The sequence below is a fragment of the Motacilla alba genome, chromosome 2, assembly GCF_015832195.1.
Source record: "Motacilla alba alba isolate MOTALB_02 chromosome 2, Motacilla_alba_V1.0_pri, whole genome shotgun sequence".
NCBI classification, from domain to species: domain Eukaryota; kingdom Metazoa; phylum Chordata; class Aves; order Passeriformes; family Motacillidae; genus Motacilla; species Motacilla alba.
The window spans coordinates 151,894,024-151,918,951 of NC_052017.1; the positions used below are offsets into that span (position 1 = coordinate 151,894,024).

The 24,928-nt window shown below is 53.9% G+C and overlaps 4 protein-coding genes across 4 annotated transcripts; 2 read left to right on the forward strand and 2 right to left on the reverse strand.

Annotated features, from left to right (window-relative positions):
* Positions 1-3,436: 3,436 nt before the first annotated feature.
* On the reverse strand, positions 3,437-4,202 carry LOC119697454 (NAD(P)(+)--arginine ADP-ribosyltransferase 2-like). The gene has a single exon (XM_038128252.1). The coding sequence runs from the start codon at positions 4,184-4,186 to the stop codon at positions 3,437-3,439; it is 750 nt and encodes a 249-aa protein (XP_037984180.1). The 5' UTR covers positions 4,187-4,202.
* A 2,790-nt stretch (positions 4,203-6,992) lies between these two features.
* LOC119697455 (erythroblast NAD(P)(+)--arginine ADP-ribosyltransferase-like) lies at positions 6,993-9,540 on the forward strand. The gene is made up of 3 exons (XM_038128254.1): positions 6,993-7,084; positions 7,910-8,694; positions 9,336-9,540. The coding sequence occupies exon 2, from the start codon at positions 7,944-7,946 to the stop codon at positions 8,691-8,693; it is 750 nt and encodes a 249-aa protein (XP_037984182.1). The 5' UTR covers positions 6,993-7,084; positions 7,910-7,943; the 3' UTR covers position 8,694; positions 9,336-9,540.
* A 4,953-nt stretch (positions 9,541-14,493) lies between these two features.
* On the reverse strand, positions 14,494-16,043 carry LOC119697931 (NAD(P)(+)--arginine ADP-ribosyltransferase 2-like). The gene is made up of 2 exons (XM_038129318.1): positions 15,293-16,043; positions 14,494-14,526 (listed from the first exon to the last, which is right to left on the reverse strand). Exon 1 carries the CDS (start codon positions 16,041-16,043, stop codon positions 15,294-15,296), a length of 750 nt encoding a protein of 249 aa, XP_037985246.1. The 3' UTR covers positions 14,494-14,526; position 15,293.
* A 5,532-nt stretch (positions 16,044-21,575) lies between these two features.
* LOC119697953 (NAD(P)(+)--arginine ADP-ribosyltransferase 2-like) lies at positions 21,576-23,181 on the forward strand. The gene is made up of 2 exons (XM_038129363.1): positions 21,576-22,326; positions 23,107-23,181. The coding sequence occupies exon 1, from the start codon at positions 21,576-21,578 to the stop codon at positions 22,323-22,325; it is 750 nt and encodes a 249-aa protein (XP_037985291.1). The 3' UTR covers position 22,326; positions 23,107-23,181.
* The last annotated feature ends 1,747 nt before the right edge of the window (positions 23,182-24,928 follow it).

Sequence of the window (24,928 nt, forward strand, 5' to 3'; positions counted from 1 at the left end):
CTCCCAACATGGTCCCTCTGACGCCCCTCTCTTTGTCCTCCAGGTGGGAGCATCCCCAGGACTTCCTTCCTACTTGGAGGTCTCCTCCTGGCCACCACAGCCCTGGCAGTGGCGACTGGGATCCTTATACCCACAAGGCCACAAGGCCAACAAGGTCACCAAGGTCACTGTGGCAACCATGGCTACCATGATCACCTCAGCCACAAGGCTACCACAGCCACTGTCGCCAGTGTGACTACCAAGGACATTGTGCAAAGCAATTCTATTAAATAATCCTATAAAAACAATTCCAATAAATAACTTGATCAAAACAAATCCAGCAAAAATGGATAATTCTTAAGCAGGGCTCAATGTCACTCCCCACACCAACACTCATGGGAATGTCTCCTTCGCTCAAGCTCCAGGAGGATCCTTCAGGAGAATCCTCTTCCCAAGGGAGGAACCTCACACACATTTCATTCCCGAGAGGAATAGGGAGAGGAATCTCTGTCTGAGAGGCGACTGGACATTGCCAGGGTCAGGTGATGGACGGCCAGGCCCAGCTCTGGTGCTTCATCCTCAGTTGTCAATTCGGGGTAGGGGATCTGGGCAGACTTTAGCCCAATTCAGCAACAAAATCAGCACCAGACCCCTCCCAATGCAGCCCCAAAGGCAACAAATGAGGCATTGTCCCTTGGGCACATTCCAAGCAGAGCATCCTACCACATCCTGCACTTCAGGGGGACCCTTAAAGGCTGGAAACTGGGAGGTTCAAGAGGGCAAGGGCAGGTACTGGCCCTGGGGAGGGACAGTTCCCCATGTCAGCCCCAGATGGCGGGGACCTGCTGGAGCAGCTCTGGAGAAGGACCTGGACAAGCTGGTGGGTAACCAGTAAAGCTGGTCATGCATCCTGGAGCCAGAAGGGATCCAGGGCAAATGAGGAGGGGGGGGGGGAAGGAGGTGAGGGAGTGTTCGTGCCCCTCTGCCCTTCCCAGTGACACACATCAGGAGTGCTGTGTCCACCTCTGTCCAGTGCTGTGTCCAATTCTGGGCTGCTCTGTAACCAATCCTGTGCTCAGGGATGATGCTGCCTGAGCTGGGATGTTGGGCCAGGTGCCCACTCTGGGTCCTTCCAGCCTGACCCATTCTGGGATTTGGGGATTCTGGCAGTTGTGGTTCGGGAATTGTCCACCAGAGGGCAGCAGTGAGCGCGGGAAATCAGCGGCACTGCGCATGCGCCGCCCCCAGCTGCAGTTACGGCTGCCAACAGCAGGCGGCAGCACGAGCTGCTGGCACTGCCGAGCGCCCGCCCTGCCCCATCCCGGCCCCGGGGGCTCTGCCATGCTTTGGGATGGAGCCACCTTCAAGCCTGTGCGGTGCCAGCCCTGCCATGGGCAGGGACATCTTCCCCTGGGCCAGGCTGCTCCAGGCCCTGCCCAACCTGGTCCTGGACACGGATGGGGATGGGGCAGCCACAGCATTGTTATAGATGGGTTCCCACGCTCGCTGCTGCCCTCCGGTGGACAATTCCCAAACCACAACTGCCAGAATCCCCAAATCCCAGAATGGGTCAGGCTGGAAGGACCCAGAGGGGGCACCTGGCCCAACCTCCCAGCTCAGGCAGCGCCATCCCTGAGCAAAAGATTGGTTACTGAGCAGCCCAGAACTGGACATGGCACTGGGGAGAACTGGATACAGCACTGGACAGAGCTGGACACAGCAATCCAAATGTGCATCACTGGGAAGGGCAGAGGGGTACAAACACTTCCTGAATTCCTGGGCCTGCTCTTCCCAATGCCCCATGGATCCCTCCTGGCCCCAGGACACACAGCCAACTCCACTGGTCATCCACCAGCAAACCCTGGTCCTTCTCCAGAGCTGCTGCAGCAGCTTCCCACCAGCCTGAACAGGAACAGGTGACTGCCCCTCCCCAGGGACAGGACCTGCCCTTGCCCTCTTGAACCTCCCAATTTCCAGGCTTTAAGGTCTCTTTGAACTGCACGATTTGTAAGGATGCTCTGCCTGGAATGCAGCCAAGGGGCAATGCCCCCTTGACAATTTGTGGCCATCAGGGCTGCATTGAGAGGGGTCTTGTGCTGATTTCGGTGCTGAATCGGGCTAAAACCAGCCCAAATCACCAACCCTGAACTGACAACTAGGGTGAAGCACCAGAGCTGAGCCTGGCCATCTGTCACCTGACCTTGGGAATGTCCAGTCGCCTCTCAAACAGGGATTCCTCTCCCCTGCTCCTCCTTGGAATGAAACATGTGTGAGGTTCTTGGCCCTGGATGGTTCCTCCTTGGCCCTCCTCAAGAGAGGAGGTTGAGAGAAAGAGACATTCCCACGAGTGTGGGCCATGACCTCGAGCCCTGCTTAAGAATTTTGACGTTTTGCTGGCTGTAACAGATTTTTTTACTAGAATTATTGTGATAGATATGATTGAATAAAATGGCTTTGCACAATGGCCTTGGTGGCCACACTGGCCAGGGTGGCTGTGGTAGCCTTGTGGCTGCGGTAGTCTCCATGATCATGGTGGCCATGGTTGCCATGGTGGCCATGGTTGCCACAGTGACCTTGGTGAACTTGGTGGCCTTGTGGCTCAGAGGATCCTGGTGGCCACTGCTGGGACCACCGTGGTCTGGAGGCGTCCTCTGTGGTGGAAAGGGGCCGTGGGGATGCTCCCACCTGGGGGATAAAGAGGGACATTATGGGAGACCATGTGGGGAGTGAGGGGGTCAGAGATGGCCATAATGGGGGGTTAGGGGTGACAGGAGAGATGGGGGCCATGAGGGGATAGGTGACAGGGTGTCAAGGGGGCCACGGGGGGGTTGGGGGCCAGGAAGGTCCAGGGATCATTGTGGGCTTAGGGATGTTAGGGGTCAGGGGTTGCCATGGGGTTGACAGGGGGTGACAGGGGTTCAGAGAGGGAGTACCAGGGAGGGTCCTGGCCCACCTGCATTCAGCACACAGGGCCCGTCCCAACAGCACTGCCTTTGGTGTGGAGGGACAGGATCGGTACAGAGGGTTCCCTGACTTTGTCCCTGTCCACCCCTGGCAGTGGTGTCCCTGTCCCTGTCTCCCTTCAGATGTGGAGTTCTCCATCCTTGTGCCCCGTCATGGGCCTTCCTATCCCCATGCCCGCAATCAGTGTCGCCAGATTTGGTGTCCCTAGCATGGCAAGTCCCCAAACTCTCAGTGAGTGTCCCCACTCCTTGTGCCCTTTCAGGGGCGTCCCCTGCTCACAGTCGGCATCCCCGGCACTGGGTGTCGCTGTCCTGCCACCTACTGTGAGTGTCCCTAACACTGGGTATCCTTGTCCTTGTCCCCAGCCGTGGGTGTCCTTGTCCCCCCCACCCACAGTGAATGCACCTGTCCCACACCCCCAGTGAATGTCATTGTCCCCTGTGCCTGATTAAGGCTGTCCCCATCCCCCCAGGCTGTTCTCTGTTGCATCACCTCACAGCCACGCGCAGCTGTATTTGCTGAAGGTCCCGGCGGAGCGGAGACTGATCCTTGTCTTCTTCCCATTTTGGGAGACTTTGGTGACCTTGAAGGTCTCGTATGGTGGGATCAACACCTCTCGGTTGCTAGGATCATAGGAAAAAGCCTGGATGTCCACACCGTGGCACGTGTGCACTTCGAATATCGTGTCTGCTCCATATTTCTGGGCAATCTCTTTGCTCAGCGATGTCGATGTGAATTGACCAAACCGGATCCTCTGGCCACGTCGTGCCTTGAAAAGAACATCACGCACGCCCCGGAACACGTGGCGACACTGCCTGTTCTGAGCGTGCCTCAGTGTCACCAGGGCGTCGGTCAGCAGGAAATGCAGCATTTTGAAGTGGAAATTGTTCCGGTATTCCTGGCGGGAACGCCCAGCTGCACGCACGGCAGCGTTGAACTCCTTGTATAGGTACTTCATTGTGTAGGCCATGACAGCCACAGCCTGGGCTGGGGACGCCAGAGGGGACACATGGGAGCCCCGCTTGCGCCACTCAGCCTCAGCCTTCACCCAGCCGCTGGCAAAGTGAGGATTCTTCTGGTACTCGAAGCTGTAGAGGGACGGCAAAGCTGCAATCATGGCAGGGCTGCAGCCCCGGTACTGGTCATCGAAGGAGTCCTGGGCCATGTCCAGGGGCACCACCTTGATGGCCACGGTGGCCACGGTCATTGCCAGCAGTGCCAGAGAGTGAGCCAGGAGGGCCATGGCGGAGAGGGGCCGCTGGGACTGGTGTGGGACACTGGGGGACAAAGAGGGACACACTGAGGGGACAAATAAAGCACACAGCGATATATGGGAAGGGTTCCTCTGTGAGGGGCTGAGGAGGGAGGGGGGTTAGCCCTTGGAGGTGAGGGGGCACCTTTGGCTAGAACACTCCTGGACACATCCTGGGATGATGAGACGAAACCCTGGGGTCATTCCTGGATTCCCCTCACAACCCCAGGACAGCAATCCCACTCCCATGGTCCCATGCCCTCAATCCTTTGAGACCTCCTGGAACCCCAGGAACTCCATTCAAATTCTGGGGTCACTCCCTGTGCCCCCAGCAGTTTCCCCCTGGACCCACCTCTGTGTCCCCCCAGTGTTGTCCCTGTGCCCACAAGCCCCACAACACTACTCCCACTCCCATATCATTTCCCCCGCTAGTGTCACCCCAGCCCAAACCCTGGGAACAATCTCCGACCTCCCCAGTGTGCCCTCAGTGCCCCGTGAGGCCCATATCCCAATCTCACTCCTGTGTTTACCCTTCTGATGTCCCCCCTGTGATCCCCAGGAACTCAATGCTGCTCCCAATCCTCTGCGACCCTCTTGTGACCCCAGGCCCACAGAATCTGCACCCCCCCCCAGCCATCCCCTCAGCCCCTCCCACCGTGTCGCCCAGATCCCTCTCCCAGAGCAAAATACCTGCCCCAATACCATTACCCATTTCATGTCACGCCAGAACCACAACACAAATTCACAGGTCACTCCCTGCCCCCCAGAATGTGCCCCTGGAACCCCCCATGGTCCCACTCCACAATCCCAGGCCCACGCCCCTCCCTCAAGTGTCCCCCAGCCCCTGATACCAAAATTGGCCGGAGTGAAGTCCCTGATGGATCTGCAGGTATCAGAAAGCCGGAATTCTTTATCAGCTCACACTCACAGCAGATCTCTCCTGGTTCTCCAGCTCAGGGGGGGATTTGGCCATGGGGTATTTATCCACCACAATGATAAATATTCATTAGAAGGGGCTTCTTAGCTAATGCAGAATCATCACTTTCTCTGGAAATAATTTGCATGGCTCTGCCTCATTCTGGAAGTCCTTTTATAGCACTGGAGGGTCACCCAAAGGGGTTTATGGATGTGGGTTTCAGTGAGTGCCCCATTATGCCAGATGACCTTTCCTGCAACTTCTGCTTTGTGCAGGCGCTGCTCCTTCTGTGGCCCAGAACTTGCAAAAGACCCTCACTGGATCTCCTTTATCTGTTTCTCCAGGGATTCCACCCATATTCATCCTGGGTATCCACACTTCTACCAAACTTTTCTTGCTTTTGCCTATTTATCTTTAAGCTCTGTCCTGCACTATTAAGGGATTTGAAACTTTCTATTCTCTCTCTTATTGCTCACCGCCCATGACCAAAATCACACAGTCCCATGTCCCCCCAGTTCCCCCAGTCCCACTCCCGACTGCTCACTGAGTTGCTGCCACACCTCAGATACCACTTGGGCTCCCCTATCAGATGACATCCCTGTAGGCACCCTGAGCTTGGAGAAGACCTCTTGGGGCAGTACCTGGGTGACTTCCCTGGCCTTGTTGGTGTGGCAGAAGGAGTTCTGGACCCCAAAAAAGGGATCCACCCACACCAGGAGATACCTGCGCCCATGTTGGCATGGTAGCTCAGAAAAGCCATTTGCCAGTAATTCCCAGGAGTGTTTCCTCTTTCAGTGATGCCTGGAGGTGATGGTTTCTAATGCAAAGGGTTCTTTTGAAAACACATCAGGCATTGCTCTGTAACAGACATGACAATTTTGTCCTATGGGACACTGAGGATCTGAGGCCGCAGACCGGTCCCCATCGCATCGATTCCCCAGAGCTTTGCTGCTGCTTTTCTCCTTTACAAATTGCAGCATCAGCTGGGGAGGGCCTGACCTGGTTATTGGGAGTAACCTCTCACCCACCCACCTACCCTGTTTATTGTGGGCTTTTAGATAAGCAGCCAATTTTCAACCTGCCCAACTCTATCCAGACCTCACCTCTGGGGTGAAATTCCTTTCTCAGGAATTAACACCAGGATGCTTTGTTGCAAAACCTCTCGTGCAGCTTTATTGCAAGTGTATTTCCCACAGGGATTTGTCCATCCCCAAAAAGCTGTGCCCTGGATTGTAGTGCGGACACTTCTTTGGGCAGCTGGGTGGAATCAAGGAGGGACAGTAATTCTTCTTTTTATTTAATTGGAGATCCCTGTGCTGTTAATTGACTTCTGTCTCTCCACTTGGCTCCATGGGCATGAGCAATGCTCAAAGTAGATGTCAGGTGAGTTCCTACATTTCCATGGGACTGTGGGAGTGGGATTGGGGATCTGGGCTGTGAGCAGTAAGAGAGAGAAAGAAAATTCCAGATCCCTTAATAGTGCTGGATGGAGCTTAAAGATGAACAGACTAAAGCAAAAAAGGAGGTAGAAGTGTGGATACCAGGATGAACATCAATGGAATCCCTGGAGAAACAGATAAAGGAGACTCCAGTGAGGGTCTTTTGCAAGTTCTGGGCCACAGAAGGAGCAGCGCCTGCACAAAGCAGAAGTTGCAGGAAAGGTCATCTGGCATAATGGGGCACGCAGGGAAACCCACACCCAGAAACCCCTTTGGGTGACCCTCCAGTGCTATAAAAGGACTTCCAGAATGAGGCAGAACCATGCAAATTATTTCCAGAGAAAGTGATGTATCTGCATTAGCTAAGAAGCCCCTTCTAATGAATATTTATCATTGTGGTGGATAAATACCCTGTGGCAAATTCCCCCCTGAGCTGCAGGATCAGAAGAGATCTGCTGTGAGTGTGAGCTGTCAAAGAATTCCGGCTTTCTGATACCTGCAGATCCATCAGGGACTTCACTCCGGCCAATTTTGGTATCAGGGGCTGGGGGACACTTGAGGGAGGGGCGTGGGCCTGGGATTGTGGAGTGGGACCATGGGGGGTTCCAGGGGCACATTCTGGGGGGCAGGGAGTGACCTGTGAATTTGTGTTGTGGTTCTGGCGTGACATGAAATGGGTAATGGTATTGGGGCAGGTATTTTGCTCTGGGAGAGGGATCTGGGCGACACGGTGGGAGGGGGTGAGGGGATGGCTGGGGGGTGCAGATTCTGTGGGCCTGGGGTCACAAGAGGGTCGCAGAGGATTGGGAGCAGCATTGAGTTCCTGGGCAACACTGAGGGGATATCAGAAGGGTAAACACAGGAGTGAGATTGGGATATGGGCCTCACGGGGCACTGAGGGCACACTGGGGAGGTCAGGGATTGTTCCCAGGGTTTGGGCTGGGGTGACACTATGGGGTTAATTGATATGGGAGTGGGAGTAGGGCTTGTGGGGCTTATAGGTACAGGGACGACACTGGGGGGGACACAGAGGTGGGTCCAGGGGGAAACTGCTGGGGGCACAGGGAGTGACCCCAGAATTTGAATGGAGTTCCTGGGGTTCCAGGAGGTCTCAAAGGGTTGAGGGCATGGGACCATGGGAGTGGGATTGCTCTCCTGGGCTTCTGAGGGCAATCCAGGAATGACTCCAGGATTTGGTCTCATCATCCCAGGATGTGTCCAGGGACATTCTAGCCAAAGGTGCCCCCCCACCTCCAAGGGCTAACCCCCCTCCCTCCTCAGCCCCTCACAGAGGAACCCTTCCCATGTGTTGCTGTGTGCTTTATTTGTCCCCTCAGTGTGTCCCTCTTTGTCCCCCAGTGTCCCACACCAGTCCCAGTGACCCCTCCCCGCCATGGCCCTCCTGGCTCACACCCTGGCACTGCTGGCAATGACCGTGGCCACCGTGGCCATCAAGGTGGTGCCCCTGGACATGGCCAAGGACTCCTTTGATGACCAGTACCGGGGCTGTGGCCCTGCCATGAATGCAAAGTTGCCATCCCTCTACAACTCTGAGTACCAGAAAAATCCTGTGTTTGCCGGGGGCTGGTATCATGCTGATGCTGAGTGGCGCAAGCGGGGCTCTCCTGTGTCCCCTCTGGCGTCCCATTGGCAGGCCATTGCCCTCATGGCATACACATCACAGCATGTGTACAAGAGGTTCAATGCGGCCGTGCGCACGGCTGGGCGCTCCCGCCAGGCATACCGGAACAACTTCCACTTCAAAACGCTGCATTTCCTGCTGACCCAGGCACTGGTGAAACTGAGGCAGGCTCAGAACGGGCAGTGTCGCCGCGTGTTCCGGGGCGTGCGTGACGTTCGTTTCCAGGCACGGCGTGGCCAGAGGGTCCGGTTTGGTCAATTCACATCGACGTCACCCCATAAAGAGATTGCTCTGCACTTTGGGACAGACACGTTTTTTGAGGTGCACACGTGCCATGGCGCGGACATCCGGCAGTTCTCCATGTATCCAGGGGAGGAGGAGGTGCTGATCCCACCATTCGAGACCTTCAAGGTCACTAAAGTCACCCGGAATGGTGAAAAGACATGGATCAGTCTCCGCTCCGCTGGGACCTTCAGTAAATACAACTGCAAGTGGCAGTGAGGTGACAGCATAGGGGACAGTCTGGGGTGATGGGGACACCCACTGTGGCCCTGGGGACACCCATGATAAGGCACAGGGGACAATGATACTCACTGGGCATGGGGGACACGGACAGCCATTCAGTTTGTGGGGAGGAGGACACCCAGTGCTGGTGCCATCAAATTTGAGGGCATCCATTATGGGCACCAGGGCAAGAAAATCCATGACAGGGCATGGAGATGGGGATTCCTACTTCTGGGAGGGGATAGGGACAGGAACACCCCTGCCAGGGCAGGACAGAAACTGGGCCCCGCACATACTGACCCTGTCCTTGCCCGCCAAAACAGTGCCGTTGGGATGGGCCCCGTGTGCTGGACATGGGTGGGCTGTGACCCTCCACGACATTCCTTGAATCCATGTCACCCCCTGCCACCCCCCATGGCACCCTGTGACGACCCCTGACCCATGTCATCCCTAAGCCCACCATGACCCCTCTGACCTACCTCACCCCGATACCCCCCATACCCACCCACCCACGACATCCTGTCACCTATCACCTCATGGCCCCCACCTCTCCTGCCACCCCTAAGCCCCCTTCTTGGCCATTCCTGACCCCCTCACTCTCCACATGGTCTCCCAATTATCGCCCTCTTTGTCCCACAGGTGGGAGCATCCCCGGGATCTTCTGAGCTCTAGACCACCAAGGTCACCGAGGTCACTGAGGTCACTGTGGCAGCCGTGGCCACCATGGTCGCCAAGACTCCCTCAGCCCCAAGGCTACCACTGGGACCACTGTGCACACCAAGGCCATAGTGCAAAGCAATTCTATTAAATATTTCAATCATAATAATTCCATTGAATAAATCTGACAAAGCCAGCAAAACTGACAATTCGTAAGCAGGGCTCGATGTCACTCCCCACACCAACACTCGTGGACACATCTCTTTCTCTCTGCCTCGAGAAGGATCCTGGGGAAGCATCCCCTTCCTGAGGGAGGAACTTCACACACATTTCATTTCTAGGAGGAACAGGGGACAGGAATCTCTGTCTGAGAGGGGACTGGATATACCTAGGGTCACATGATGGACAGCCAGGCTCAGCTCTGGTGCTTCATCCTCAGTTGTCAATTCAGGATTGGGGATTTGGGCTGCTTTTATCCAATTCAGCAAAATAATCAGCACAAGACCCCTCCCAATGCAGCCCCAATGGCCACAAATGGGCCATTGACCCATGGCCACATTCCTGGCAGAGCATCCTGCCACATCCAGGACTTTAGGGAGACCTTAAGGGCTGGAAACTGGGAGGCTCATAAGGCCAAGGGCAGGTCCTGTCCCTGGGGAGGGACAGTCCTTAGTGTCCGTGCAGGCTGGGGGGAACCTGCTGCAACAGCTCTGTAGAAGAACCTGGGGTTTGCTGGTCGGTCAGCAGTGGAGCTGGCTGTGTGTCCTGGGGCCAGAAGGGATCCAGGGGATATCAGGAGGAGCAGAGCCTGGACGTCAGGGATCGGCTGTACCCCTCTGCCCTTCCTGGTGAGGCCCACCAGGGTTGCTGCGTCCAGCTCTGCCCACTGCTGTATCCAGTTCTGCTCAGTGCCATGTCCTGTTCTGGCCTGCTCAGTAACCAATCCTGTGCTCAGGGATGACGCTGCCTGAGCTGGGAGGTTGGGCCAGGAGCCCACTCTGGGTCCTTCCAGCCTGACCCATTCTGGGATTTCGGGATTCTGGCAGTTGCAGATTGGAAATTGTCCACCGGAGGGCAGCAGCGAGTGCGGGAAATCAGCGGCACTGTGCATGCGCCGCCCCCAGCTGCAGTTCCGGCTGCCAACAGCAGGCGGCAGCACGAGCTGCTGGCTCTGCCGAGCGCCCGCCCCGCCCCATCCCGGCCCTGGGGGCTCTGCCATGCTTTGGGATGGAGCCACCTTCAAGCCCATCCGGTGCCAGCCCTGCCATGGGCAGGGACATCTTGCCCTGGGCCAGGCTGCTCCAGGCCCTGCCCAGCCTGGCCTTGAACCCTTCCAGGGATGGGGCCGCTACAGCATTGTTATTGATTGATAATGTGTTGTTTTGCTCTCACAATTAAGGGATGAATATTGTGTCAATGTTAAGAGGAGTTTTGTCGATGTGTGATTATGTATTTGTGGTTTGGTTTTTAGATACTCTCTGTTTTCCCATTGTTCTGGGGTGATTTTATGATGCTTGTATTCCCAGTCGTGTGTTCTGCTATGCTGGAGATTATATTCTGTGCCCTCATGACTGGCTAAGAGTGAAGGATGGGAGAAGAAGAAGCACAGAGTTTTGTTATCAGGGACTGGACTCCTCCTCCACAGTCTGCTAGCACACTGTTGATGTCTGGACACGAACAGGGCAGAACACCGAGCTCCTTCTGCTTTTTGGGTTTGTCAGTTAGTTTAGCTAGCTGAGGCAGTACGAGTTTTCTCTGGACTGTTTATCTTTCCCTTTACTTGGAATCGTTCAAACCTGCTCCAGACTGGGACACAGGGAAACACCAAAAGCTCACACCTTGTAGCCGACCAGGGCCTGCTCTGCAGCCCTTTCCCAGCTCCGGTGGAACTGATAACAGAGCGACCACCCACCAGAGAGACTTCCTGAATTTGTCATCTGTCCTGGTTTAGGGCAACTTTGGGAGAAAACCTCCAAAGGGGGCCCCTCCAGAAAGCAAATCCACACTGCCCCTTCCCCCAGCTGGTTCAGGAAGGATTCCTCGGAGAGAAGTGGAAAGAACCTGTTTGTTTAACAGGCAAAACACCTCGAAGCACACAGAATGAACAGTACTGGATGACAACACTATTTCACCGCTCTGAAAAAGATGACAAATTCAGAAAGTCTCTTCTGGGAATGGTCGCTCTGTTGTCAGTCCCTCCGGTGCTGGGAATAGCTGCTGCAGGCCACAAGGTGCAAACTCTTGGTGTTTCCCAGGTCCCAGTCCAGAGCAGGCTTGAGTAGTTCCAAAAAAGGAAAGGAAAAACAGTCCAGGGAAAAATTTGGACTGCTTAGCTAAACTAACGAATTAGAAGAAGCAAAAAGCAAGAGCAAAGCAGGAGCAAAGCAAAAGGCCAAGCAAAAAGCAAAAGCCACACTATGTACTCCCCGTCTCTGTGTCCTACCAGCCGTGGAGGAGCAGGCTGATAACAAAACCCAAAACAAATCATTCGCTCTTCAGAGCCAGTCTTGAAGGCACAGAACAGAATATCCAGCATAAACAGAACAGATGACTGGGGATGCAAGCATCATAACGTCACCCTAGGACACTCCCTGGGACCCCCAGTGTCCCCCTCAGCCCAACCCCAGACCCCAATCCCACTTCCAGTCCTCAATTTCTTTGGTGTCACTCCAGGACCTCAAGCCAGATCTGGGCATCACCTCCTGCCCCCACAGTGTCTCCCAGCCACCCCATGACCCCAATCCCAGCCCTGTGACTCCCACAGTGTCCCCACATGTCCACAATACCAATCCCACAGTCCCAAGTCCCACCCCAAGAGTCCCCAGTGTCCCCCAGCCCCTGAAACCAAAATCAGCCGGAGTGATTTCCTTGATGGAAATGGAGGTATCAAAAAGCTGGAATTCTTTATCAGCTTGGACTCAGCAGATCTCTCCTGGTCCTGTAGGTCAGGGGAGACTTTGCTACGGGGTACTTACCCATCATAATTATAAATATTCATTAAAATGTGTCCCTTACCCAGTACAGAAACTTCACTTTTCCTAGAAAAAATTTGCATGGCTCCGCCTCCTCCTGGAAGTCCTGTTATTGTCCTGCAGAGTCCTAAAAGTAGGGGTTCTCGGTGTGGATTTCACTGAGTGCCCATATATTCCAGATGACCTCAGCTTGAACTTTCACTTTCGGCAGGCACTGCTCCCCCTGTGTTACAGAACTCGCCAAAAAGTCCTCACAGGAGTGCCCGTATCTGATTCTCCACAGCTTCCAGCCACCTTTGCCCTGCTGTGTCCACACTTCTACATCCTTTGATGATTTTCTACTAGTTCATCTTTAAGCCCTGTCCAGCACCTTCAGGGGAACTGAATCTTTCTATTCTCTCTCTTATTGCTCACCCCCCACGACCCCAATCCCACCGTCCCATGTTCCCCCAGTGCCCCCCAGTCCCCCTCTGCATTGCTCACTGAGTTGCTGCCACACCTCAGATACCACTTGGGCTCCCCTATCAGATGACATTCCAGTCAGCACCTTCAGCCTGGGGATGATCTCTTGGGGCAGTGCCTGGGTGACTTCCCTGGCCTTGTTGGTGTGAGAGGAGAAGTTCTGGACCCCAAAAAGGGATCCACCAACACCAGGAGATACCTGATACCTGTGCCCATGTTGGCATGGTAGCTCTGAATATACATTTGCCCATAATCTTTGGGATTGTTTCCTCTTTCAGTGATGGTTTTGAATTCAAAGAGCTTTTTAAAACACATCGGGCATTGCTCTGTAACAGACCTGACAGTTTTGTCCTATGGACACTTAGTGTGGAAAACACGTTCACTGTCCTGTTAAACGTTTAAAAGTTTAATAAAGGACAATAAAAGACAAAGACAAAGCAAAGATTATGGCCAGGTGTGTCTTGGCACTCAGCCAAGAGCACACCTTCACCATCAGGGAAACCCCTTAAATACCTTTTCCATTACATCAGCCTGTTGCGTATTCATAGATCCTTACCCACAGTAAACTTGTTCCACAAACTTGTTTACATCTTCCAAGGATTGTTTTGCATGGCTCTTCCATAGGTCTGCCTTTTTGGAGCATGTGGATTCCTCGGTTGTGGTTTTAGCCCTTTTTTCATCACCTCCAGTTTTTGGGCACAGGTACACGCCCTCCCTCCACATGTCCCTGGCAAGCCGAACAACCAGGGTTGCCCGACGGCAAGGACACAGAGGGAGGAGAAGGGGATTATAGGGACAACAGAGGGAGTCCAAAAAGAACCTCACAATAACAAAGTTACATATCAGAAGAAATTAAAATCTCAACAAAACTTCTTGTAACATACACACAATAATCATCTCTTAGTTGTGGGAGGCAATCATCATTCTACCCACCTACAACACACACCAGCACCTTCTGGTCCTTCTCCAGAGCTGCTCCAGCAGGTCCCCCCAGCCAGGACTGGTATTGGGAACTGTCCCTCCCCTGGGGCAGAACCTGCCCTTGCCCTCTTGAACCTCCCAGTTTCCAGCCTTTAAGGTCTCCCTGAAGTGCAGGATGTGGCAGGATGCTCTGCCTGGAATGTGCCCAAGGGACGATGCCCCATTTGTGGCCATCGGGGCTGCATTGGGAGGGGTCTTGTGCTGATTTTGGTGCTGAATTGGGTGAAAACCAGCCCAAATCACCAACCCCGAATTGACCACTGTGAGTGAAGCACCAGAGCTGGGCCTGGCTGTCCATCACCTGAGCTTGGGAATGCCCAGTTCCCTCTCAGACAGAGATTCCTGTCCCCTATTCCTGCTGGGAAGGAAATGTGTGTGAGATTGTTCCCTCAGGAAGGGGATGCTCCCCAGGGATCGTCCTCGAGGGTGAGAGAAAGAGATGTTCCCAGGAGTCTTGGTGTGGGGAGCGACATCAAGCCCTGCTGAAGAATTATATCTTCTCACCAGCTTTGTCAGAATTATTTAATGGAATTGTTTTGATAGAATTGTTTAATAGATTTGCTGTGCACAATGGCGGTGGTGGGATCAGTGGTCACAGTGGCTGTGGTAGCCTTGTGGCTGAGGGTGCCACAGTGACCACAGTGACCTCAGTGGCCTTGGTGGCCTTGTGGCTCAGAGGATTCCGGTGACAACTGCCAGGGCTGTGGTGGCCAGGAAGAGTCCTCTGAGTTGGATGGGGGCCCTGGGAATTCTCCCACCTGGGGGACAAAGAGGGGAATGAGGGGGACCATGTGGGGAGTGAAGGGGTCAATTATGGCCATAATGAGGGGGTTGAGGTGACAAGTGAGTTGGGGGCCATGAGGTGACAGAGTGTCTGGGGGGTGATGGGGTGAAGCAGGGACTAGGGAGGTCAGGGGGGTCATGGTGAGCTTAGGGATGACAGGGGTCAGGGGGAGTCAGGGAGTGCCAAGGGGATAACAGGGTGTGGCATGGGGGGGTTCAGGGGTTGCCATGAGGGGTCCTGGCCCACCTGCATCCAGCACACAGGGCCCATCCTCACAGCACTGCAGTTGGTGGGGAGGGACAGGGTCGGTATGGGGGGCCTCCCTGTCTGTGTCTCTGCCCCTGTTCCCCTTGTCCCCTGGCAGGGGGATCCTGTCTGTGTTCCCTCCCAGAAGTGGGGATCCCCATCGCTGTGCCCCGTCATGGGCGTTCCTGTTCTCATTCCCACAATGGGTGTCCCCTGACTTGGTGTCCCCAGCATGTGGTGTCCCTGTCCCCAAACTCTCAGTGAGTGTCCCTACCCCCTGTGCCCTGTCAAGGGTGTGCCCTGTACACTGTGGGGATCCCCAGCACTGGGTATCCCTGTCCTTGTTTCCAGCTGCAGCGGTCCGTGTCCCCACACACAGTGGATGCCACTGTCCCCCATGCCCAGTGAGTGTCATGGTCCCCTGTGCCTTATCATGGGAGTCCCCAAAGCCACGGTGGGCGTCACCATCTCCCCAGGTTGTCCCCTGTGGTCACCTCAGTGCCACTCGCAGTTGTATTTGCTGAAGGTCCCAGAGGAGCGGAGACTGATCCATGTCCTCTTCCCAATCCGGATGACTTTGGTGACCTCAAAGGTCTCGAATGGTGGGATCAGCACCTCCTCCTCCCCTGGATACATGGAGAACTGCCGGATGTCCACACCATGGCACGTTTGTACTTGGAATAGCGTGTCTTTCCCAAAGAGCAGAGCAACCTCTTTACGTGGCGTTGTCGATGTGAATTGACCAAACCGGACCTTCTGGCCACGCTGTGCCTTGAAACGAATGCCACGCACGCCCCGAAACACGTGGCGACACTGCCCGTTCTGAGCCTGCCTCAGTGTCACCAGGGCATTGGTCAGCAGGAAATGCAACGATTTGAAGTGAAAGTTGTTCCGGTATTCCTGGCTGGAGCGCCCGGCCACATGCACAGCCGCGTTGAAGTCCTTGTAAAGGCCGTTCATTGTGTAGGCCATGACAGCGATGGCCTGGGCTGGGGACGCCAGAGGGGCCACAGGGGAGCCCCGCTTGCGCCACTCAGCCTCGGCCTTCACCCAGGTCTTGGCAAAGAGAGGATTCTTCTCGAGCTCAAACTTGTAGATGGACGGCAATGCCTTGGTCATGGCAGGGCCACAGCTTTGGTACTGGTCATCAAAGGAGTCCTGGGCCATGTCCAGGGGGATCACCTCGACAGCCGTGGTGGCCATGGTCATTGCCAGCAGTGCCAGGGTGTGAGCCAGGAGGACCATGGCAGGGAGGGGCCACCAGGAGCAGTGTGGGACACTGGGGGACAAAGAGGGACATGCTGAGGAGACAATTCAGGCTCACGGGTGTACATGGGAAGGGTTCCTCAATCAGGGGCTGAGGAGGGGCCCTGGTATCAGCCTGGGGCAGGGCTGAGGAGCAGCTCGGTCCAGAAGACCTGTGGACACATCCTGGAATGCTGAGCCCAAATCCTGGGGTACTCCTGGACTCCCCAGTGTCCTTCAGAACCCCAGGACAACAATCCCACTACCGTGGACCCAATTCCCCAACCACCGGTGTCCCACTAGTGACCCCCAGGAACTTGATCCAAATTCTGGGCTTACTCCCTGTCCCTCTAGCATTTCCCCCCATTACCCCCATCCCACTCCCACTGTGCCTCCCCAGACCAGACTTCTGTGTGTCCCCCAGTGTTGTCCTTGTGACCACCAGACCCACAACCCCTCTCCAAGCTCCACGTGCCTTCCCCCCCAGTGTCACCCTAGCCCCTCTCCAGTTCCCCAGCCCAAACCCTGGGTACGATCCCTGACTCCCCAGTGTCCCCTCAGTGCCCCACCTGCCCCCCTCCCAATCCCAGTCCAGTGCTTAACCTTCCATTGTCCCCCCGGTGCTCCCCACGAACTCAGTCCTGATCCTACACCACTTTAGACCTCTTGTGAATCCAGGCCATTCAGGAACCTCACCCAAAATCCTAAAGCCTCTTCCTCACCCACCCCACTGTCACTCTCAGCCCCCACCCAGGACCCAAGTCAAGCTCCCAGTTGTGTGACAGTTTCGGTGTCACCCCAGGACCCCAACCCAAATCTGGGGGTCATCCCCTGATCCACAATGTCCCCCCAGGAGCCCTCCATGGCCAAACTCCACAACCCCAGTCCCATGTCCCTCCCTCAAGTGTCCCTAGGGCTCCCCCCAAGACCCTGATACCAAAATTGGTTGAAGTGAACTCCCTGATGGAACTGCAGGTATCAGAAAGCCGGAATTCTTTATCAGCTCACACTCACAGCAGATCTCTCCTGGCCCTGCAGCTCAAGGGGGGACTTTGCCACAGGGTATTTATCCACCACAATGATAAATATTCATTGCAAACAGCTTCTTATCTAATACAGAATCAGCTTTTTCTCAAGAAATAATTTGCATGGCTCCACCTCTTTCTGGAAGTTCTTTTATTGTCCTGGAGGGCCATAAAAATGGGGTCTCTGGGGACCATTTCCACTGAGAGCCCCAAAAGCCCAGATGACCTCACCTGCAACTTTTGCTCTGGGCAGGTGCCGCTCCTTCCACGTTAACAGACTTTGCCAAAAAACCCTCATTGATGTTCCCTTTATCTGGTTCTCCACAGGCTGCAGCCACGTTCATCCTGTCTATCCACACTTTTACATCCTTTTCATGCTTTTGCCAGGGAGGCTTTAAGCTCTATCCAGCGCCTCCAGGGGAACTGAAACTTTCTATTTGATTTCTATCAACTGACACTTCAGAGGAGACCTGTGGGGTGCTTTTCCAAACAACTCAATCAGCCAGGAGTGGCACAGATGAATGTGGGTCGTAGCAGTGACAGTTGTCCTCATCCAAGAGGCCAGGAAATCACACAGAATCACACAGAAGAATGAGGTTGGAAGACACCTCTGAGATCATCAAGTCCAACCTATGTCCTAACACCTCAAGTAGACTAGCACCAAGTGCCATGTCCAGTCTTTTTTTTAAACACATCCAGTGATGGTGATTCTACCACCTCTCTGGGAAGACAATTCCAGTATTTTATAATTATTTCAATGAAAAATTTTTTCCTAATATTCAATCTGTACCTTCCATGACGTAGCTTGAGACTGTGTCCTTGTGTTCTGTCATTTACTGCCCAGTGGAAGAGACCAGCCCCCACCTGTCTACAAAGTCCCTTCAGGAAGTTGTAGAGAGCAATAAGGTCACCTCTAAGCCTCCTCTTCTCCAGGCTAGAATGTGAGACAAAAGTTTATGGCATATACTCTGCTTGCCATAGCTGCAAGAAGATGTGGAACAAGGGGCGGAGCTCGATGTGTTACAAAGAGCTCTGGAATTGGCAGTGAGAAGAAGAGCAAACACAGGAACTCACTTGCCATCTGCTTTGAGCATTGCTCATGCCCATGGAGCCATATGCAAAAAAAGAAGTCAATAATCAGCACAAGGATCTCCAATTAAAAACAAAGAACAAATATTGATCCTACTTGATTCCACCTAGTGGACCAAAGGAGTGGCCATAGTAAAATCAAGGGCACAGCAGCTTGGAGATTGACAAATCTGTGTGGGAAATCGACTTGCAAAAAAGCTGCACAAGAGTTTCCGCAACAAAGCATCCTGGTGTCAATTCCTGAGAAAGGACTTTCACCCCCAGAGGTGTGGCCTGGATAGAGTAGGGCAGGTTGAAATTTTGCTCCTCATCTAAAAGCCCACAATAAAAAGGATGGTTGCTCCCAGTTGCCCCCACGTTCATGCTGCATATCCACACTTTTACATCCTCTTCTTGCTTTCGCCAGTCAGTCTTTAAACTCTACCCAGCGCCTTCAGGGGTACAGAAACTTTCTTTGCTTTCTCCTCTGTTGCAACCCCCAGCACCCCAATCCTGCTCCCACTGTCCCACATGCTCCAAGTTCCCCCCAGTCCCACTCCCAGCTGCTCACTGAGTTGCTGTCACACCTCAGATACCAAATGGGATCTCCTATCAGATGACATCCCTGTAGGCACCTTCAGCCTGGAGATGATCTCTTGGAGGAGTGAGTGGGAAGTCACCTTGGTGTGATGGGAGAAGTTCTGGACTCCCCAAGAAGGAATACACCAATATCAGGAGATACCTGAGCCCATGTTGGCATGGTAACTCAAAAAATCCATTTGCCAGTTATCATTGCCGCCACTTTTAATGAAGAGATGGGACTACTGATGGGCTACCATTGGATTCATTGCTCAGATAAACAGCAGTCTCAGAGGCCATGAGATTTTAGAGGAGCAGGCAGTTGGCCATAGCACAAAGTAGTCACAAGTTCTTTGTTGCAAGATACTAGATAACTTTCTAATCCAATGGACTGTTCTTTTGCTTTTCTAACCAATCACCTTTATTCACTTCTACTGCACTGCAGATGTTTTTACCCACTGGGCTTCTAACTCACGTGCACACAGATGTCTCTATTGTAACTCCTAAACTCTTCACTTACACTGTGCAATCACATTGCTGCACTACAGACCCTTCACCATCTTATCCAATACAGTTTCTTACTTACTTAAGGCATATTCTTACTCAAAGCCATGGAAACATGAGGTTAGGATGTTTCCACAAAATGCCTGTGTACTTTATTCTTACACCAATTCAAGCTCCTTTCAAGGCTGCAGATCAAACCCTCCTGAATGCAGGGAAGCTTTTGTCTTTCCATTTCCCACAGTCAGTAATCCCTGGTAATGTTCCCTCTTTCAGTGATGCCTGGAGGTGATGGTTTTGAATTCAGAGGGTTCGTTTTAAGGCATATTGGGCATTGCTCTGTAACAGACATGACAATTTTGTCTTATGGACAGTCAATTTTTTACCTGCCCAACTCTATCCAGGCCTCACCTCTGGGGGTGAAAGTCCTTTCTCAGGAATTGACACCAGGATGCTTTGTTGCGGAACCTCTCCTGCAGCTTTTTTGCAAGTCTATTTCCCACACAGATTTGTCAATCTCCAAGCTGCTGTGCCCTTGATTTTACTATGGCCACTCCTTTGGTCCACTAGGTGGAATCAAGTCGGGACAATATTTGTTCTTTGTTTTTAATTGGAAATCTCTGTGCTGTTTGTTGAATTCTTTCTTCGCATATGGCTCCATGGGCATGAGCAATGCTCAAAGCAGATGGCAAGTGAGTTCCTATGGTGGCTCTTCTTCTCACTGCCAATTCCAGAGCTCTTTGTAACACATCGAGCTCCGCCCCTTGTTCCACATCTTCTTGCAGCTATGGTGAGCAGAGTATATGTCATAAACTTTTATCTCACATTGGATTTCCTGGCCTCTTGGATGAGGAGAACTGTGGCTGCTATGACCCACATTCATCTGTGCCAACCCTGGCTGATTGAGTTGTTTGGAAAAGCACCCCACAGGTCTCCTCTGAAGTGCCAGTTGAAAGAAATCAAATAGAAAGTTTCAGTTCCCCTGGAGGCGCTGGACAGAGCTTAAAGCCTGCCTGGCAAAAGCATGAAAAGGATGTAAAAGTGTGGATAGACAGGGTGAACGTGGCTGGAGCCTGTGGAGAACCACAAGGTAAAGGGAACTCCAGTAAGGGTTTTTTTGGCAAGTTCTGTACCACAGGATGAGCAGCACCTGCCCAGAGCAAAAGTTGCAGGTGAGGTCATCTGGGCTATTGGGGCACTCAGTGGAAATGGCCCCCAGAGACCCCATTTTTATGGCCCTCCAGGACCATAAAAGAACTTCCAGAAGGAGGTGGAGCCATGCAAATTATTTCTTGAGAAAGTGCTGATTCTGTATTAGATAAGAAGCTGATTGCAATGAATATTTATCATTGTGGTGGATAAATACCCTGTGGCAAAGTACCTCCTGAGCTGCAGGACCAGGAGAGATCTGCTGTGAGTGTGAGCTGATAAAGAATTCCGGCTTTCTGACACATCCAGTTCCATCAGGGAGTTCACTCCGACCTATTTCGGTATCCGGGACTTGCGGGGAGCCCTGGTGTCATTTGAGGGAGGGACATGGGACTGGGGTTGCAGAGTGGGTCCATAGGTGGCCTCAGCGGGACATTGTGGGGACAGGAGGTGATGCCCAGATTTGGGTTGCGGTCCTGGGTTGATGCGAAAGGGGTCATGGGACTGGGAGCATGACTTGGGTGTGGGAGAGGACTGAGGGGCACACTGGGGTGGGGTAGACAGTGGCTTTAAGAATTTGGGTGAGGTTCTTGGGGGGCCTGGATTCACAAGAGGTCTAAAGACAGTAGGATCAGGACTGAGTTCCTGGGGAGCACTGGGGGGACTCCAGAAGTGTAAGCACTGGACTAGGATTGGGAGGGGGGCAGGTGGGGCACTGAGGGGACACTGGGGAGGTCAGGGATTTTTCCCAGGGTTTGGGCTGGGGACCTGCAAAGGGGCTTGGGTGACACAAGGGATGAAGGGACATGGTACTGGGATTGGGGTTATGGGTCTGGTGGACGCAGGGACGACGCTAGAGGGGGCATAGAGGTCTGATTCTGGGAGTCACTACAAAGGGGAAAGGGCATGATCCCAGAATTTGGATCAAGTTCCTGGGGGTCACCAGGGGGACATTCGTGGTTAGGGACATGTAACCATGGGAGAGGGATTGCTGTCCTGGGGTTCTGAGGGACACTGGGGAGTCCAGGAGTAACCCCAAGTTTTGGGATCAGCATTCCAGGATGTGCCCACAGGTCTTCTGGCCTGAGCTGCCCCTCAGCCCTGCTCTAGGCTGACACCACGGCCCCTCCTCAGCCCCTCAATTGTCCCCTGAGTGCGTCCCTCTTTGTCCCCCAGTGTCCCACACTGCTCCTGGTGGCCCCTCCCTGCCATGGCCCTCCTGGCTCGCACCCTGGCACTGCTGGCAATGACCATGGCCACTGTGGCCATCGAGGTGGTGCCCCTGGACATGGCCCAGGACTCCTTCGATGACCAGTACCGGGGCTGTGGCCCTGCCATGACCAAGGCATTGCCGTCCATCTACAAGTTTGAGCTTGAGAAGAATCCTCTCTTTGCCAAGACCTGGGTGAAGGCCGAGGCTGAGTGGCGCAAGCGGGGCTCCCATGTGTCCCCTCTGGCGTCCCCAGCCCAGGCCATCGCTGTCATGGCCTACACAATGAAGTACCTATACAAGGACTTCAACGCTGCCGTGCACACGGCCGGGCACTCCCGCCAAGAATACCGGAACAACTTCCACTTCAAATCGTTGCATTTCCTGTTGACCAATGCCCTGGTGACACTGAGGCAGTCTCAGAATGGGCAGTGTCGCCACGTGTTCCGTGGGGTGCGTGACGTTCGTTTCAAGGCACAGCGTGGCCAGAAGGTCCGGTTTGGTCAATTCACATCGACGTCCCTGAGCAAAGAGGTTGTCCAGCATTACGGGACAGACACAATATTTGAGATTGAGACATGCCACGGCGTGGACATCCAGGCTTTTTCCTATGATCCTAGCAACCGTGAGGTGTTGATCCCACCATACGAAACCTTTGAGGTCACCAAAGTCATCCGGATTTTTAAGAAGGCACGGATCAGTCTCCGCTCCACCGGGACCTTCAGCAAACACAACTGCGCATTGCTGTGAGGTGATGCCACCGGGGACAGCCTGGGGCATGGGGACACCCTCTGAGGGCATGGGGACACCCATGATAAGGCTCAGAGGACAATGACAGACCCTGGGGTTTAGGGACAGGGACATGGGCACCCCTGGTATTTCGGTGGACAAGGACACCCACAGCTGGGGACGAAGACAGGGAACACCCCGTGAGAATGTGGGGACTGGGACACTCAGCACTGGGGACACCCACTGTGGACAGGGGACACCCATGACAGGGCAGAGGGATGGAGACCCTCACATCTCGGACAAGATAGGGATGGGGTCAGGGACAGGGACAGGGACAGGAACAGGGAAAGGGACAGGGACAGATGTGTCTTTTTGACAGAGGTGCATCCGACTTCTTAATGGTTTAACAAACTATCACTTACATAAAGACTTTTGCCTTGCTGCCCTAAATTCCTTCAGCTATGTCATTCCTTCAAGCTATGACACTGCCAAAGCTAGTGCTGTGGGGACAGGCTCTGTGTGCTGGACATCAGTGGGCCAAGACACCTCATGGCACTTCTTGAACCCCTGTCACTCTCTGTCACCCGCCGTGGTGCCCCGTGACTTCCCCAAACCCCTGTCACCCCCAAGCCCACCATGACCTTCCCTGACCTCCCTAGTCCCCATACCCCTCTGTGCCTACCTTGACACTCTGTCACATGTCACCTCGTGGCCCGATGATTGCTTTCACCCCTTACCCCACATTATGGCCAACCCCCTCACTCCCCATATCGTCTTCCTGACTTGCCTCTTTTTCCTCCAGATGGGAGCATCCCCAGGGCGCCCTTGCGCCACAGAGGACTCCTCTTGGTCACCGCAGCCCTGGCAGTGGCCACCGGGACCCTCTAAGCCACGAGGCCACCAAGGTCACCAAGGTCACCAAGGTCACTGTGGCTACCACGATCGCACAGACTCCCTGAACCACACGGCTACCACAAGGCTCTCCCCACTGTGCACACAAAGGCCATTGTGCAAAGCCATTTCATTAAATGATTCAATCAAAACACTTCTATTAAGAAAATCTGTCAAAGCCAGCAAAAAGTGGTCAATTCTAATGGGGGCTCGATGTCACTCCCCACACCAACACTCATAGGATTGTCTCTTTTTCTCAGCCTCAAGGAGGATCCTTGGGGAGCATTCCCTTCCTGAGGGAGGAACCGCACACACATTTCATTCCCAGCAGGAATAGGGGAGAGCAATCTCTGTCTGAGAAGGGACTGGATGTTCCCAGGGTCAGATGATGAATGGTCAGACCCAAATTTGGTGCTTCAGCCTCAGTTGTTGTCGGGGTCTCCCCCAGGTCAGGGTGACCTCAAAAGGTGGAAAAGTCTCTTTCCCAACCCACGCTTCCGAAGAAAGACTCGGGAGTCTTCGGCTGTCAGTCTGAAGGTTGTTTATTGAATGTTATCTAAAAGATTTTCTTCCTGAGCTGCTGAGGTTCGCTCAGCAGGTCAGCCAGAGGCACATTGCCCTCCCACGGGGCTGGTGTTGTCTTTATTACTATACGCCACTTACATGATATTCACAGTTTTGTCCCAATACCTATCACCCATGTTAGACAGTGACTTTCTACTCTAAACCAATCTGTGAATGCCAACGTCACCCGGAACATGGAGGTTAGGAAGAAGAAAGATAGAGGACAGGGCACACCAAATCCCTCCATCTTGGAACTCCTGGCCTCCCTGTACAAAACCCAGACCCTCATGTACAGAGGTCAAAACCCCCATGTACAAAACCTCAAAATTTTTCCTTCATCCTGTGATTATTACTGTTGTGCTATCTAAAATTTTGTGACTTGTAATTCTTCATACACAGTTGGTAATTTGTTCCATGGGCTAAGATCAAAACCCCACGTGTCCTAAGCTGCATGCCAGGCTCTCAGAGCCCCCTGGTAGCGGCTCAGGCCATCCAGGGCACGCTGAGAGCTGTCCTGGGTTCCGACAAGTTGTCAATTCAGGATTAGGGATTTCAGCTGATTTTAGCCCAATTCAGCACACAAATCAGCACCAGACCCCTCCCAATGCAGCCCCAAAGGCAACAAATGGGGCATTGTCCCATGGGCACATCCCAGGCAGAGCATCCTGCTGCATCCTGCACATCAGGGAGACCTTAAAAGCTGGAAATTGGGAGGCTCATAAGGGCAAGAGCAGGTCTAGTCCCTGGAGAGGGACAGTCCCCAGTGTCTGTTCAGGCTGGTGGGAACCTGCTGCAGCAGCTCTATAAAAGAACCTGGGGGTGCTGGTGGGTGACCAGTGGAGCTGGCTGTGTGTCCTGGGACCAGGAGGGATCCAGGGTGCATGGGGAGGAGCAGAGCCAGGACGTCAGGGAGTGGCTGAACCCCTCTGCCCTTCCCAGTGAGGCACATCAGGATTGCTGTGTCCAGTTCAGCCCAGTGCCACCTGCTGTTCTGGCCTGCTCAGTAACCAATCTTTTGCTCAGGGATGACACTGCCTGAGCTGGGAGGTTGGGCCAGGAGCCCACTCTGGGTCCTTCCAGCCTGACCCATTCTGGGATTTGGGGATTCTGGCAGTTGCAGTTTGGGAATTGTCCACCGGAGGGCAGCAGCGAGCGCGGGAAATCAGCGG

Bases quoted from the DNA above. Each gene is read 5' to 3' on its own strand.
- LOC119697953 (XM_038129363.1), top strand. From the start codon at position 21,576: ATGGCCCTCCTGGCTCGCACCCTGGCACTGCTGGCAATGACCATGGCC.
- LOC119697455 (XM_038128254.1), top strand. From the start codon at position 7,944: ATGGCCCTCCTGGCTCACACCCTGGCACTGCTGGCAATGACCGTGGCC.
- LOC119697454 (XM_038128252.1), bottom strand. From the start codon at position 4,186: ATGGCCCTCCTGGCTCACTCTCTGGCACTGCTGGCAATGACCGTGGCC.
- LOC119697931 (XM_038129318.1), bottom strand. From the start codon at position 16,043: ATGGTCCTCCTGGCTCACACCCTGGCACTGCTGGCAATGACCATGGCC.